The 16108-nt window shown below is 43.8% G+C and overlaps 2 protein-coding genes across 9 annotated transcripts in view; one reads left to right on the forward strand and one right to left on the reverse strand.

Annotated features, from left to right (window-relative positions):
- The window catches only part of Fam114a2 (family with sequence similarity 114 member A2), a 36648-nt gene extending 35953 nt beyond the window's left edge, over window positions 1-695 (reverse strand). For 2 of the 6 annotated variants that reach the window (XM_031350875.1, XM_031350872.1), the window contains exon 1: window positions 604-695. The gene's annotated coding sequence lies outside the window, so the exon portion shown is untranslated. Of the gene's footprint in view, window positions 1-569 lie in introns of all 6 variants that reach the window. The other 4 variants (XM_031350876.1, XM_031350874.1, XM_031350877.1 and 1 more) reach the window with 3 other exon arrangements.
- Window positions 230-16108, forward strand: Mfap3 (microfibril associated protein 3). Of its 3 annotated transcripts, none has more exons than XM_031350879.1 (3): window positions 230-741; window positions 10101-10536; window positions 11795-16108. In XM_031350879.1, exons 2-3 carry the CDS (start codon window positions 10263-10265, stop codon window positions 12568-12570), a joined length of 1050 nt encoding a protein of 349 aa, XP_031206739.1. In that variant the 5' UTR covers window positions 230-741; window positions 10101-10262; the 3' UTR covers window positions 12571-16108. The 3 variants fall into 3 exon arrangements, with proteins under 3 accessions (XP_031206739.1, XP_031206741.1, XP_031206740.1); XM_031350881.1 differs by lacking the exon at window positions 230-741 and adding an exon at window positions 753-1179; XM_031350880.1 differs by lacking the exon at window positions 230-741 and adding an exon at window positions 5053-5156.

Consider the following 16108-nt stretch of genomic DNA (forward strand, 5'->3'; position numbering starts at 1 on the left):
AAAAAAAAAAAAAAAAAAAAAGATTTTAATAAGCATCGAGGTCGTGCCAAGCGTTTAGGCTGAGCCAGGAGACAAGATTTGTGTGTGTGGATGATCCTCTCCACCGTCCCTGGATATAAGATAAAACACATACCAGACGTACGGAATTGTACTATTTAATGTTTTTCCGGGTATGGGTTTTCCTGATTGGAGGAGAACAATCCAGGTGACTGGAGAAGTCAAACAAGGCGCCTCACAGTCGAAGACACAAATATACCCAAAGCACACGCGTCCCCACCGCTTTCACCCGGAGGCAGTGCCGCTGGCATGGCTGACTAGCTGGGAGCCGGGCCTGGGGTCAACGCTGCAGCCCATCTGTGCGACAAAGAGCTCGGGCAGCAGGCAGCGGCGACTCCTGGGCTAACGTGGCCAGTCTCCCGTCTCCGCACGCCCACACGGCAGATCCCACCCCCCGGCCTGAGGTAAACAAGCTCTCCAACCCCTTAGGCCGGCAAGACCCCCAAACATGGGCGGAAGCTCTGCAGCCCCTCGACCCGTGACCCCGAGACCCCAGCCTTCGCCGCCCTCACCCGGAAGCCCCGCTGACCCGACACCGCCCCTCACCGCGGCCACCGGCGCCGCCCGCTCGCCGATCCGACCGTCGCGGAAGTACTCCTAACCTCCTCACGGAGGCGGGTTCGCCTTCAAGGAGTGCTTCCGGGTCAAGCATCTGCTGGGGCGGAAGGCGCTGACTCCAGTGAGGTGAGTGCAGACTCTGCTCGGGTAGCTTCCCGAGAGATCTAGGATGCTTGAAGCTGGACACGGAGGATGCCAGGATGCCCGCCCTCCGTGAAGGCTTGGGGTTGGGGTTGAGGGTTCCGCCATGAAGTAGTTATAGAATATTAGAGGGGAAAAGAGGACCCGGAACACAACTGGGAATCCAGGGCAGGTCCTTGCTCTCAGCTCACTGCAAAGGTGGTGGGGAAGGGAGACCACAAACCAATGAAAACAAGGGGATCTGAGAGGATAGTTAAGTGCTTTCATCGAAGTTAAACGCGGTGATGGAACGGAACTGAGTGAGGAAGTGAGAAGGAGGAAGCCTGCCTCTTGGGAGGAGGAGGAGAGTGTTTTGAATAAATAGCAAAGGGAGGCGACCCGGAGAGAGGAAGAGCAGAGACCTAGGTACTGAGTCTTTGTCAGGTCGGTGACGAGGCGTTTGACTTTGAATTTGGAACTCAGTGGGAAGGAATTAAAGGTTTCTAGGTAGGAGAGTGACATGCTTTGGATTTGTAATTTTAGGGTTGCACAGATGTGCAGTGTGTCGGCTTCACTTAGCTCCCGGGCAGTTGAACCAAGAAGGTATTAAACAAAATTGTGTAAAAATGGGGGGTGGGGGCGGTGGTGGCGCACACCTTTAATCCCAGCACTTGGGAGGCAGAGGCAGGTGGATTTCTGAGTTCCAGGACAGCCACGGCTATACAGAAGAAACCCTGTCTCGAAAATAAAAAAATAAAATAAAATGGGGGGGGGGGGGGGGGGGAAGAGCACCTGAAACCCTAAAGACTTGCTTTCAGGTGTCTCGCTCTGGTGCTGGTGTATAGCTAAGTGGTAGTGGCATTTGCCTGTCATGTGCAAGGCCCTGAGTTTGACCCCTAGCAAAAAAAGGAACAGATTCTCCTCTTCCATTCAGTTCCTTACATCAGTGTTCAGATGTAACTGCCCCTTCCTAAAACCCTTCAAATATTTTTCTTTACTTTCAACAGTAGTTCTTTAAATTTTAGTATACTGATATTATCCTTACTAAATGCCTGTTCCTCTGAAGTAGAATTGCAAGTTCAAGGCTAGCCTTGGCTACATCATGAACTCTAGGCCAGCCAGAGCTAAGTTACCACATCCCATCTCAAACAAAAATGTCTGGTCCAACAAATAAACCAGAAAATGGACTTCTTCCGGTTTTCTTTTGTAAAGGAAAAATGTATAGGAGTGTGTCTTGGCCTTGTCTTTTACATGTTGCCATTGTTATTATAGCAACAATTGTATGAAAAATTTTGGTCTTAGAGTCCATTACACTTAAACATACCAAGAACTTCAAAGGGTTTTGTTTTAAATAGATTACTGCTACCAGTACATTCCATTTAAGAAATCAAAACCACTCTCAAAAAAGAATAGTTTTAAAATGGCAAGTCATTAAATGATAACTGACATTTCTGTAAAGGTTATTTTCCATGTGGAAGTGCTGGCACAGGTCTGTGATCCCAGCATTTTAGCAGATGGAGATACAGGCAGGAGGGGGAGCTTAAGTTTGCCTTGGAGTGCAAATTTGAGGCCAGCCTGGACTACCTGAGACCTTTCTCAAAAACACAATTTCTCTAATCTCTCGAGGGAAGATATTGCTGAGGAAAGGAAATGATAAGTACAAAGAACAACTAGAACCAGAATGTTAGGTTGAAGACAATTTAGAGACGATAGAGAGTAAGACACACAAGCTTTGTGTGGGGACTGGAAACATTGTATGATTTTAGGCAAAGAAAGGGATGATGATGGAATCAGCCTCCAGCTATGGAGACAGAAAGTCCTGGAGCACATCAGAGCAAATGACAGAGATGCAGCTAAAGGCCATACCAAATTATAAACTACTTCAGACAGTTGGTGCATGCGTGCACTGCTCCTACAGTTTGAACTCCTAGATGCTATCTGAAGTTTTAAGCTTATCTCCTAAATAATGATAATGAGAAGTCTCCTAATAGATTTTGTTTTTCTTTGAAAAAGAGTATTTAGATATATCCACAAGCGGTTTGATTGGATTTCGAGTGTAGTACCCAGATGAGGTAAAAGGACTGTGATCTAGGTAGATACAGTAAGATCTAAAAAGTGTAATAATAATAGCATGTATTTATAATGTACCTACATCCATGCTTCCAGACATTCCAAGATTGTTACTGTTACTAGCCTCATTCAGTAGATGTGAAAACAAAGGCTTTTCTAGCCTGGGCTTCACTCAGAACAGGTACTTGTAGCTCCAGAGCCCATTCTTCTGACCACTAAATTACATAATCCTCTAATTTTGGCGTTACAAAACTGGAAGGCTTCTGTGGATCCCCTCTAACCTGTGTATATATTGGTCAAGTAAGTCTGGGGTTACCACGAGGGGCTATATCTACTGAGTTAAAGATACAGTGGTGTATTCCTTAGTTTCAGATTACAGAGGAAAGAAAATGAGGGGGGAAGGTCCTGAATCTAAGGTGTTTCTCAGATATTGTGCCATCCGCTTCTAGTCACTGCTGTGCCAAAAAAGGATACAAGTCAGAATGATACTGGCATTTAGACAGAGCTCTAAAAAGGATGGTGTTTATTGCTGTAAAGAGACACCATAACCAAGGCAACTCTTATAAAGGACAACATTTAATTGAGTCTGGCTTAGTTTCAGAAGTTCAGTCCATTATGGCAGAAAGTGTGGCAGGGTGCAGGCAGACTTGATGCTGGAGGAGCTAAGAGTTCTACATCTAAACAGGAGACTGGAATTTCACACTGGGTGGAGCTTGAGCATAGATGACCTCAAAGCCCACCCCTACCTTGACATACTTCCTCCAACAAGGCCACACCTCCTAGTAGATCAATTCCCTATAGGCCAAGTACTCAAACACATAGGGGAGCCAAACCTGTTCAAACTACCATTGATGGATAAGGAAATGTTTTTTATTGTCCAGAAAATATGTTGACATTTGAGCTGAAATTGTCCATATGCCTAGGGGTAGAGTGGTAGGCTCCAAGAAATGACTGGAAATATAGACTACAAACTTCTAAGTAAATGGCCCTCAAAATGATGACCTCTGTTTGAATAATAGTAACTTTAAATATATCCATTTAGTGTGTGTGTATGGGAACAGGCAGCGTGTGTGCATGGTGCATGTGTGGAGGTCAGAGGACAACTTTGTAGAGTCAGTTCTCCCCTTTTACCTTTCACCTGTGTGGGTCCCACATCGGAACTCGGGTCTTCAGGCCTGTTCAGCAGGTGTCTTTACCCCCTGGACCATCTCTTTGGCCCTAGAACTAACTTTGCAATATCACAGATCCCCATGGCAACACTAACGATAAGCAGCACAACTTGTGTTTGCTCTTTGCAGTGGATGGTGGGGACACGCAAGCTGTTCTCCATTTGCTTTCCTCCTTGCCACCTCAGAATGCCACTTTGTCAACTGTGTGGCAGTTTGTATGGGAACCTCCACTTTTCAAGTGTGACTAAAGGCGGAGCAGAGCGGATGCACTGTAAATACAACAAGGAGCAGTTAATTATGGGAATAAGACATTAGTATCCTGCTGTAATTGGAGTGAAAAACATTGCCATCTGGGCGCCAGTGTTCTCCCCCTTGACTTTTCCCAGAATGATTTCTGCAAACGGCAGTTTCCGCAGCCAACTAAATACTGTGCCACCGGAACGGAAGTCAGCCATATTGCTGCTTTATTTGCTTCTGTTGAGAATTGGAGCCGAATGGAAATATTTCTTCACTTAAAGTTGGCAGGAACAGCAGTCAGACAGTCTGCTAGGGATGACAGCAAAGGCTCTTCTCTTCCTGACTTTAAAAAAGTAGTTAGTATTCAGAATGGTTTCCTGGGGTAAAATCATCTACTTTTGTGCTTATTCATGATCCTAACATGTCAGCTGCTACACTGACAATAACAGGCATGGTATTAGAAGTGCCAAATTTAAAAGTGGGTCACACTCCTAACATTCATGAGTCCCCGTTTTCTTGCATTCACAGCACAGCCACACCTCCCTCCAGCACTGCTCCCGCCATCTGTGTGTGTGTGCTTAGCTGTTTCTGCCCCCAGCTTGTAAACTAGTTTGTAAATTCCTGAGTGTGGGGGACGATCCGACTCACCTGAGCAGCAGCAGCAACACTGGCTGCTTCCCCTTCCATGTGATAGGTTCCAGGTTTAACTGATGATGTAAAGTCAGACTTGGCGTTGAGTGGTGACGGTTGCTAACCTCCATCATCACTGCTTTGGGAAAGGGAATGGTCACTCAGAGTCTAGGTTGCAGGTAGCAGACACCACTAACGCTAACTTAAGGTTTCCTATGAGGAATAAGCCACGGGGATCTGAACCCTCACTCTCCTGCTGTCACCTTGGACTGTTGCCACTGTTGTCTCCAGCTGCTCAACATCTCTTACCTGCAGGTGGGTACCTTCTTACCTTCATGGCTGATACCAGAAGGCCTTTCTGTTCATATGCCTGTGATGGGTCTAAAGTGGCTGGTGCTGAGTGGACACTCAAGGCTGTTGTCAGATCCGATTTTCTCCTGTCGTGTCAGGTCAGGCTGCTGCACTCCCTTTAACATAGGATCACCTTCAGGGTGGTGGTTGGTGCTTTTTCTCTCTAGACCCTGTTATGAAGGTGTTTGTGAACCCTTAGCCCACACAAGTGGCTGTGTTAATACAGAACAAAGACTATAGCTGTGGATCATAGGGTACTTTGCTCAGACGTCCCAAAGTGCAGTGCTTCTGAACCTTCCTAATGTGTGGACCCTTTAATACAGTTCTTCATGTTGTGGTGACACCCCCCCCCCAACTATAAAACTATTTTTGTTGCTACTTCATAACTGTAATTTTGCTACTGTTATAAACTGTAATGTAAATATTTGGATATGCAGGATACCTGATATGCAATGCCTATGAAAGGAACATTTGACCTGCAGGTTGAGAACTACTGCCAAAGTATAAAGGGAATAGTTGGAGACCCAAGATAACAAGGGCCACCTGGTGACTGCAGCTTTGGCTTTCTTAGTCTTATAAGGCTTATTAATCTTCTTTCTCTTGCCTAACCATTTTCCCCAGTTGCTTCCTTGTTTGCAAGATAAGCTTTGATGATTTGGGGTTTTAATTGTGAATAAAACCAAATAAAAATACTGTGGTGGCATATGCTTTTAATCCCAGCACTCGATAAACAGAGGCAGAGACAGGTGGATTTCTGAGTTCAAGGTCAGCCTGGACTACAGAGTGAGTTCCGGGACAGCCAGAGCTACACAGAGAAATCCTGTCTTGAAAAAAGCAAACTAACAAACAAACAAGTAAAGATGTTTATTTCTTTAAGAAAAAAAAGTCATTGGTACCAAAAACTTGAGTTCTGTAAGATCCAAAGCAGCATGTCTGAGCCTTTCTCCACCTCATCTTCCATCTTCTCGTGGCTCTTTTCTTCTCTCCATCCCTCTTGTCCTGTCTCTCAGCTTTCTGTTGTAGGTAGGCTGAACCAAACTGTCTCAACATCTTGGGTGCTCACTCTTCTCAAATGGCCCTAAACTACAAATATCTCCATTCTAAATCCCAAGAACAAAGGTTTCAATTAGCTTACTTAACTGGGAGATTGGCCCAAGCAAACAAGGCAGGGCTTGAAAAGGGATAATTGGGTTATAAGGAAGCTTGTCTGCCACAAATTCAAGGCACAGGTGATGTGACATTTTGATTGGTGTTATTGAAAAATAGTGATTTGTAGTGAAACTAAGAAAAGTGATGTTTTGAATTAAAAATTGAAATTGCAATGATGCCTCCCCATCCCAGAATATTACATAGTTTATGGTATTCTGAGTAAAAGTGCGTAATGGTGTAGCTGTCAAATGGTGTACGTGTAAGTACAGCACCTAAAGAACCATCAGCAGTAAAAACTAGAGTGCATTTAATGAGTGCTGTTGCAAGACTGTGTCTTACATGGATTATCTCTAGGTGCCACTCTCCTGTAAGAATAGGTACTGTTGTTTTCCTACTTTGGAGATGAGGGCAAGGCACAGACTTCAAGTCCTTTGTAAAAACTACAGGGCTAATTAGAATCCAGACTTGAATGTCCATCCAGGAAATAGGCTCAGTCAAGTCTGCACTCTGAACCTCTGCCACCCTGGCTTTATCAGATTACAGGCATTCAGTTGTACCAGTGCTGAGGAAGCCAGGACCAGAATGGAATGTGACAGGTCAGCTCTGTGGTAGAAAGTGTTCCAGCAGTCTAGAGCACCATTAGCAGGACTGTTACAGAGAAGAGGAACTACGTTGGTGCTGCCAAATGTCAGCCCAGGGACCCTTGCCCCAGAATTACCCAGGATGCTAATCTAAGCATACATCAGATCTGTTGTTGTTTGGTTGGTTTTTTTTTTTTAAGTTTATTTTATATATGTGAGTATACTGTTGCCATCTTCAGACACACCAGAAAAGGGCATTGTATCCCATTACACATAGTTGTGAGCCACCACGTGGTTTCTGGGAACTGAACTCAGAACCTCTGGAAGAGCAGTCAGTGCTCTTAACCATTGAGCCTTCTCACCAGCTCTCCCCCCACCCCATCTGTATTTTTAAAAGGTCTTTAGATCATGATAATACTTAGATGAGCTTGAATTCCTGAATTTGGGGGGTTTTTTTGTTTTTGTTTTTGTTTGGTTTGGGGGTTTGTTTTTTTTTTTTGGCTTTGTCCTTTCCCTTTAATACCTGGTAATGAGGGGGTTGTAAGTCTGTTTGAAAAATGCTTATACACTTGAGAATAAAAACACTAACACAGTGTTACTCCAGAACTACTGCCACCTGCTTCAGGCTCTGAGATGGGCACCCACAATGTTTACAGAGATTTGTTAAAGCCAGATCAAGTAGCTCTCCACAGCTCTAGTCTGTACCAATTCTGCTTTACCTCCTTTCCTGGCACCCCCTTCCTCTCCTACCTTTACCAGCAGAGCAGAGAGGAAGAGGATGCCAGGATAGGAGGTAAAGATGTGGAGAGCCACATTCTCATCTATGCAGGTTTCTAGTGAGCACATACGAGGTGCCAGCCTGTCAAAGGATGTACACTGATGCTACTACCCAAGGCAGAAATGCAGGAAGACTCAAAGTGTGGGGTAGTACACACTGTAGAAAGCCTTCCCAAGAAAACAGTGCAATAGATCCAAGGGATGCGCAGATGAAGAGTGGAACTGCTCAAGTAGGAGGCCAAGGCACAAGCAATAAGCAAAAGGGTCACTGGTCAAGAGGTACAGGAAAGAGCCACGGTTGTAGTGGTGGGTATATCTCACAACCAAACTCAGAGCGCAGAGAGTGCTGAATCCTGATTCTGGAGGGAAAGAGACTGGGTTGGATTCTTGGTTCTGACATGAAATCAGAGATGGACTCAGGATTGTAATGACTGGATAAATAAGAGAGATACTTGTCCAATGACAAGAATTGAAGAGGTCAAAGAATAGAGTAGTTCAAGAGACATGGCTCACTTGTGAAATGGGCTGCAGGATCAAGGCATCAAGAGAAAAACACAGCATGGGAACAGACCTTCCTCTGACACAATACTGGGCAATGAGTGGCCTCACAAGGACTGCTGAGTCAGCAGTCCTCACATCCACCACAAGGCTACAAAAATAATGGGGATACAGCTCTGAGCTTGAAGCAGGTGACAGTACCTGAAGTGAGTCATTTTTATACTTGGCTATACAGATGATTTTATCCACAGAAGTGGTGTACAGATCTCTCTTAAAATAAGCGTATGAAAAGAAAATGAGTGGATTTAAATGTTTTGACATAGCAGACAGTAAAGAGCATGGCATTGGGAGTAAATAACGTTTCATAATTTAATTCAGATTAAATTAAATTATGAGGACCTCCCTGTCAAAGTCCTAGGAAAAGCTTGGATTCTCACATGAGAACTGCTAGTCTAGGAGGACAAAGTCATGCCTGTCAGCTATTGTTCATCTTCAGTGACCAAGAACTTGAAGCTTATACTAGCACCGAGCCTGGCTTCTGGTCCTCATCAGTGTTTTATTGTTGGTGCTTGTCAGTTCCCATTATCTTCTGGCATAATCCTAATAAGTCATCAGTGTGAAGTTTATAACGTAAGCTAAATTGTTTATTAAATGCCTAAGGCTGATTCCTTCAGTGTCATCTTAGTAGGTTTTTATGAGGAAATGGAAGTAAACACTTGTTTAATATATTCTGTAGAGCCAAACTCTGAAGTTTTTGTTTTGTTCTAAATAGTCTATCCTTAAATTTTAAAGATTGAGATTTTTATTGTCATTATTCATCCAATCTTTTAAGAGCTTAGTGAAAATTAAATGACATTTTAAAACTTGTAATTCAGACTTTGAAGGTTTAATGGCAAAATACAATGACCCATTGGTTTTTATGTTCTATGATCAAGCAGCCTTCCTGTGAATATAAAAGGAGATAAATGTCATCCTCAAAGCTAATTACCTTGAACTTTGAGAAGAAATAAAGCAGAGTGTCTCGCCACATATTTATAGAAGTATGAATTGACATTCTCCTTGTGAGTTGGTGGTTTAAAGTGGGGAATCAAATTAGCAAGAAGAAAATCCTAAACACCTGAACTCAGACTAGACTTTTATTTTGCTTTTTATTCTTCCAAATCTAATAGTCATTCCTTGTAATTGTGTATTTGTACTTCTACCAACTGCACACTAAAGATGTCAATTTTGTTAGACTTCAATCTAGAAATAGATTTCTGTAAATACTATTAAACACACTCTTTTGTCTCTTAATTGTAAAGAAGATGCTATGGGTTTGGGGGGGGTGTTTGTTTTGTTGTATTGCATTCCGAGAGGGAGGTTATATAGCCTCAGAAGTCAGTATCTCTCTTATGTAGGTCCCATAGTATATTTTTTTTCCTAACAAGACCAGATTTTACCTCAGATGTCTCTGAATTATTTGCTTGATCTCATATGTAGTTGAATTATACAGATTTTGATCTTTGTGATAATGAGTAGGATATATCAGTTGCTTTACATACTGGTCTAGCATATGGTAGTGGTACGGGTTAAAATAAAAGATGATTAAACTATATCCCAGCTCTCATTGATTCCCTGTTGCATAGAATTTTCTAAGTGAAATAGAATCACTTGCATTTAGAACCAAAAGCATCCTTAGAAAGTCTCTCATCCTTCTCCTCCGTGGGCAGATGAGAAAGTGGAAGCCCAGAGAAAGCTGCTTGCCACAGTTAGGGCACTGGCAGCAAGGTTTGGCTACAACCTAAGACTGCTGATGCCTGACTCAGTGTTGTTTAATTGGTTTTATTTCTATTCATTTCTGGGGCATGCAGTTTTATCCCATGATGAGTCTCAGTTGGGTAAACACTATGTGGCTTTCTTTTAGGCTGGCCTTCATATTCATCTTTTAATTTTGAAAGCCTCCGAACACCTTGGACCACTTCTTTGGAAAACTCTTCTACCAGCAACAAGTCATTTACTGCGATCCTGTTCAGCATAGCCACGTTTGAGTTTTCCAAGCCTCAGTAGGACTGCCTTTGGTTTTCCCATGAAGCTGCATCACTGCCTGTCCCTCTTACTGGTGGTCACTCTTGTGCCAGCTGCTCTGGTTTTGGAAGATGTGGCTCCACTGGAAGCAAATCAGAGTTCTTACAATGCATCGTTTCTCCCAAGCTTTAAACTCTCAGCAGGTTCCTACTCAGGTGATGATGTCATTATAGTCAAAGAGGGAACAAATGTGTCGTTGGAGTGTCTTCTCACGGTGGATCAGTATGGAGAAGTCCACTGGTACAACTCAAAAGGACAGCAGCTGCACAGCAGAGGTAATCCTGGGAGGTGTGATCAGCAGGTGACTCAACCCTGCTCTTGGGGGTTATGACATACTGAGCAAGAATTCTCCAAGACAAGATGTCAAGGAGACTAGCTCCAAAGGGGTTAGGGATACAGCAGTGGTTGAGCACGTTTCTAGGATGCACAAGGCCCTGGGTTTGATCCCCAGTGTAGGGGTAGTGGGTAGGGGCTAAGTTCTAAAGCATTATATATCCAAAAGAACAAAATAATTATAATTATTTTGTTTTTAAAAAGGATAGGTATCAAAGAAAAGCTAAACTTTCAGGAAACACTGTTATCAGGATAGGCAGTTATTACTTCTTAAAACATAGAGAGGATTCATTCTTCATTTTAAATTAAAGCAGAAGAGGCAAGTGCTTTTCCCTTCTCATGCCCATACAGTACCCATACGCTAACTGGTAGAGTATGTCTCAGTGGTAAGTCCTCTCCTGGCAAATATGGGTTAGATCTCCAACACCACACACAAAAAGATCTTAGTGTCTTTTCCAGTTGCTGTAATAAAATACCCTGACAAAAGGAGCTTAGGAAGAAAGAGTTTTAGCTCACAGATCCAGGCTACAGTCTGTCATTGCAGGGAAGCCAGTGGCGGAAGCTCAAAACAGCTTGGTCGTATTACATCTGTAATCAAGAAGCAGCGAGCAATAACAGCATGTTGCTGCTCAGCTCCATAGCTACAGGTTACCGAGCTTGGTTTGGAGTACCTTTACCCACTGAACCAGCTCTGGCCCCATCCTAGATGCATTTTAAAAAATAACTTGTACTTTGTCATATGAGTTCGTGATAAAAAATAAGCAACATTTCAATAAAAGTGCAGAACCCATCACCCCACAAATAAGCATGTCTTTATACTTCTGAGACATGTTCTTTCTTTTCATGTATAGAAATGTATAGGTAGCAGCATGGTGTAGACTCACATGGACGACCGTGTCTTTGAAAGATTGGTCTTTTGGGTCTGTGTGGATGTACCTGTCTCCCTGACAGGCTTGGTGTCTGACAGTGGGAAAGAAACGCTGGCCTTAGGACTGTGAAAAGACCAGTTTTCATTGCTGCTTCTATGCTGATAGAATCCTAGTCGGACATCACAGTCTGCTTCCCTGCCTGCCTGCCTTCTTTCCTTCCTTTCTCTTTAACATGATTTAAACAGTAGGACCTGACAGACTACACTAATTTTATGAAAAGGCAAATAAGGTCTTTTCTATAATTTTTTTTTCATTCTGTTGGATTTACTAGGTGGAAAATGGTTGGTTTCTGATAACTTCCTAAATATCACCAGCGTAGCCTTTGATGACCGTGGGCTCTATACTTGTATCATCACTTCTCCAACTCGTGCCTCCTACTCAGTCACCCTCCGTGTGATCTTCACCTCTGGAGACATGAGTGTCTACTATATGGTTGTCTGCCTGATCGCCTTCACAATCACGCTCATCCTGAATGTCACTCGGCTGTGCCTGATGAGCACCCATCTCCGCAAGACTGAGAAGGCCATCAATGAGTTCTTCAGAACTGAGGGGGCTGAGAAGCTCCAGAAGGCCTTTGAGATTGCAAAGCGTATCCCCATCATCACCTCTGCCAAAACCCTCGAGCTTGCCAAGGTCACACAGTTTAAGACTATGGAGTTTGCCCGCTATATTGAAGAACTGGCCAGAAGTGTCCCCCTCCCGCCCCTTATTCTGAACTGCCGGGCCTTTGTTGAGGAAATGTTTGAGGCTGTTCGAGTGGATGACCCTGATGACATGGGAGAGAGAATTAAGGAAAGACCTGCTTTGGATGCTCAAAGCGGCATCTATGTGATTAACCCAGAGCTAGGCCGAAGTAACTCCCCTGGTGGGGATTCCGATGACGGCTCTCTAAGTGAGCAGGGACAGGAGATAGCAGTACAGGTCTCTGTCCACCCTCAGTCAGAGACCAAAAGCATTGGGACAGATTCTCAAGACAGTAGTCATTTCAGCCCACCCAGTGACCCTGCATCTGCTGAGGGCCGCATTCACCACAGAGTGAGCCTGTGACAACTGACAGCTTGCCCAGTGCTCAAGAAAAGAGCCTGCTATGAGAACATAACATTATTATAAAATGACCAGGGTCTTCCCTTTAACCTTAAGCACACTACAACATGAATTGCCAAAGTCATTGTGAAAGGGCAGCATTTTTCTGATATTTGGTCATTTTGCTTAAGGTTGCTGGAGTGATGTGTGTTAAGATTGAAAGATACCTGGGCCTCAGTAAGACTTCTGGTCACAGTTTTTTTTTGTCTCATGTATGACACATTGAAGCCTGAGTTTCCCCATCAATGGAATCAGTGATTTGTTCTCATTGAGTTGAGACTTCAAAACATCTTACCTATTGTACTTCTAAGTCAGCCTTTCACTAGACCTTTGGTCCATCCTTTGAGACTCTATTCTGCACTCTAGTTGTCTACACCAATGCCAGACATGGAATGGCCTGCCCTGGGGAATGAACATATGCTAGTGCAGATCTTGTAAGTGTGGCACCAGTGTGTTACACAGATCTAGAAAGTAATTTCGATTAGAAAATCCCTCTCACTGGGCATGGTAGCACACACCTTTAATTCCAGCACTCAGGAGGCAGAGACAGTCAGATCTCTGAGTTCCAGGCCAGCCTGGTCTATGGAGCAAATCCAGGATTGCAAGGGCTACACAGAGAAACCCTGTCCCAAAAAAAAAAAAAAAGAGAGAGAGAGAAGGAGGAGGAGAAGTCTCTCTCCATGAGAATTGTATTCTTGGGAGAACATGCTGTCTTTCTAGCTTACCAAAACCTTTAGTCCATCGAGGCTGGCCTTGATGTCCCCAAGGGAAAATGTTTTTGGTGTTTTGTGAACAAGAACTATCTCAAGTCACCTCCCTGGAAAATCATCAATTTTGATACTTTTTAATAATGCCTCAGGCTTTCTCTTTTTAGACATACTAAATTCCCAGGTGGGCTCTGAGTAGGTTTAGAACTGCAGAATCTGCTTCAGTGCCCGGCAGCACTCCTGCCCACTGTTCCTCAACCTGGTGCTAAAGACGATACGCCTCTTCTTGTCTCCTTGAGACTTGTTGGTATTTTTGTTCTTTGGATACATCCTTTTGAGTGAGGTCTCTTTTGTAGCCTTTTTTGAGGCACCTACCTGAAATCAGATGAGATCATCATGCTCAGTGCATTATTATATTAAAACGGGCAAGCCAGACCTAAGGGGGAAATGACAAGTGGTGGTGCTGCCTGCCTCGTCTGGGTACAGTGAGCACTGAAGCTGGTCCTTCCTGCTGGCTGAGAGTGACATGACAGATTGTAAATAGTCTCCACAATCATTTCCTCAGCTGCAGGAAGCGCATGCCATGGATTTTTAACATCGTGGCCATGGAGCTCATTGTGATGCTTCACTTCATTTGGCTTCTGGTTGTTGGAGATTTGCTTGAACTAGAAGGTCCTGAGGGAAGTGTGCAGAGAAGGTGTTCATCGGAATTTAATTTAAAGTGTCAAACAGAGGACAGCAGGAAATTCAAAGTAACCAGTGAGCTCAGTGCCTGCTTTTGTCAGGCTCATCAGATACGACACCTCCACTCTGGACAATGTGAACGAATCAGTGTGCAGTTTTATCAAGTGGCATATGGATAATAAGGGAATTCTGCCTTTTCTGTCTCTCAGGCTGTTTCCATGGAAACCTCTAGAGCCAAACAAAAGCTACCAATCATTCAACCAAAAAGCTTGCCTTGGCTCAGAGATGGGAGTTTCTTTAAGGAAAGCTGTTTTCATACATTTGGCTGTAGAATAAGGGCTCTTACACATACCCTAAGTTACAGAACATGTTTTTCCTTCCTACTGTTCCCTGGACATAGTAAATTTTTTAAAATCTCTTCTGTGGGGTCAGTCTCCTAAATTTCCCTCAGATCTGTAGTCCCTTGCCTGATAAAACAAGGTTGGGGTCACTTCTTACAATAAAGTCTGTTGCCTTAAATACTGGTTTTACCCCCACATGTTCCTAGAAGGAACATTAATGTCTTGAACTTTAAGGTAGACATACTTAATGACCAGATTTTCAGAAAATGATACTTTACAGAAATGAAAAATACCAAAACAGTTAGGTAAGCTTACAGGATTCATACAGGCCACTCCACCATAGCCTGGGCCAGTCATCACAGAAACATAAAACAGACGCTTTGTGGTAGAACACAGCTGTAATCTCAGGTCCTGGGAGGCAGAGGCAGGGAGGATTGCAAGTGCTGAGCCAGTCTGAGCTATCTAACAAGAGCCTGTCTCAAAAAAAGCTAGCCAGTAGGCACGTATTTGAGGGTGGGGGGTCAGTTTTCTGGTGTGTACTAAGCCTGGACTTGATCCAATGAAATCCTAACCAGTGGCCAATGCAGCTGCCCTGCTTTGAGCCTTCCGAGTTATGTTAAAATAGGGTAGGGTCAAACTCGGGAGGAGTGGCAGACTTGTAAAAGCTCTTTTTCAAAATGAAGAGGACAACGGTTAATATTTTCTGTGTCTAATCAAACCAAATGGATTTAACAGTCTCATCTGTAAACCTTTTTTACCTTAGGAACTTAAAACTACAGTCTGAAAGTCTGTTACCAGCTGGTGTCTTTCTGTCTGGCTGAATCTTATAGGCTTGTTTTGTTTTGTTTTGTTTTAAATGCCTTTGAGCAGCAAAATGTGGCTAAAATAGGTCTGTTGCCATATTGTGAATCCTGTATCATCATTTAATGAACTTCAGTGTCCTTACAGAATCAAATAGTGGCTTCATAAAATAACTCTACCAAAAGTTGCCATTTCAGCATCTTCATACACTCCTTCCACACGTGCACTTTTGAGTTGATGCTGTCATATTTATAACAGTTTGGTAACCCCAGTTCTCAAAGCTGTGTCTAATATGGCTTAAATATTTTTTAAAAAAGCAGGTCTTGCCATACTGTCTAACCTGGCTTCAAACATGTTATCCTCCAGTCTCAGTCTCCTGGATACTAGAATCACGCATGCACTGTCATGCTGGCCTTCGTCTGCCTTTGTCTTAGTATGTAGCCTAGGCTAGCCTTTAACTTGGAGCAATCCTCTTGCTTCTGCCTCACAAACACAAAGGTTACAAGTATCACTATGCCTGCCTTTCAGGCTTCCTTCTTGAGTCAAGCCCAGTGAGCTTGTCTGTTCTGTCCACTACACATTGATACAAACATGGTAAGAAGTGCTGACTCTGGGACAACCGTGAGAAAGCCCCCATTGCTACTTGGTCTCCCTTCCACGTAGTAAAGGTCAGCTTCCCATCTGCATGCCACTTCCTCTTCTGTTCCCCAACCTCAGGAGCCCGTGGGCCAATGCTTTGGATACCCTACAGCAGACTAAGCTGGATCCCTGACTAACCCCGGAGGCTGCGTGCATGCTGTCTAGAGCCTCACTCAGCACAGCACTGGCCTCATCCCCACACCAGCCATTGTAACTCTAATGTATCCTCATTCCAGAGCCACAGTTTTCTCACCTAAGCAGGAATGTGACAACACTCAGCCTCGTGAAAACCTCTGGGTGCTTATGGACCTGTCACACAACAAAGGGACA

The sequence above is a fragment of the Mastomys coucha genome, unplaced genomic scaffold (assembly GCF_008632895.1).
Source record: "Mastomys coucha isolate ucsf_1 unplaced genomic scaffold, UCSF_Mcou_1 pScaffold5, whole genome shotgun sequence".
Classification (NCBI taxonomy): Eukaryota; Metazoa; Chordata; class Mammalia; order Rodentia; family Muridae; genus Mastomys; species Mastomys coucha.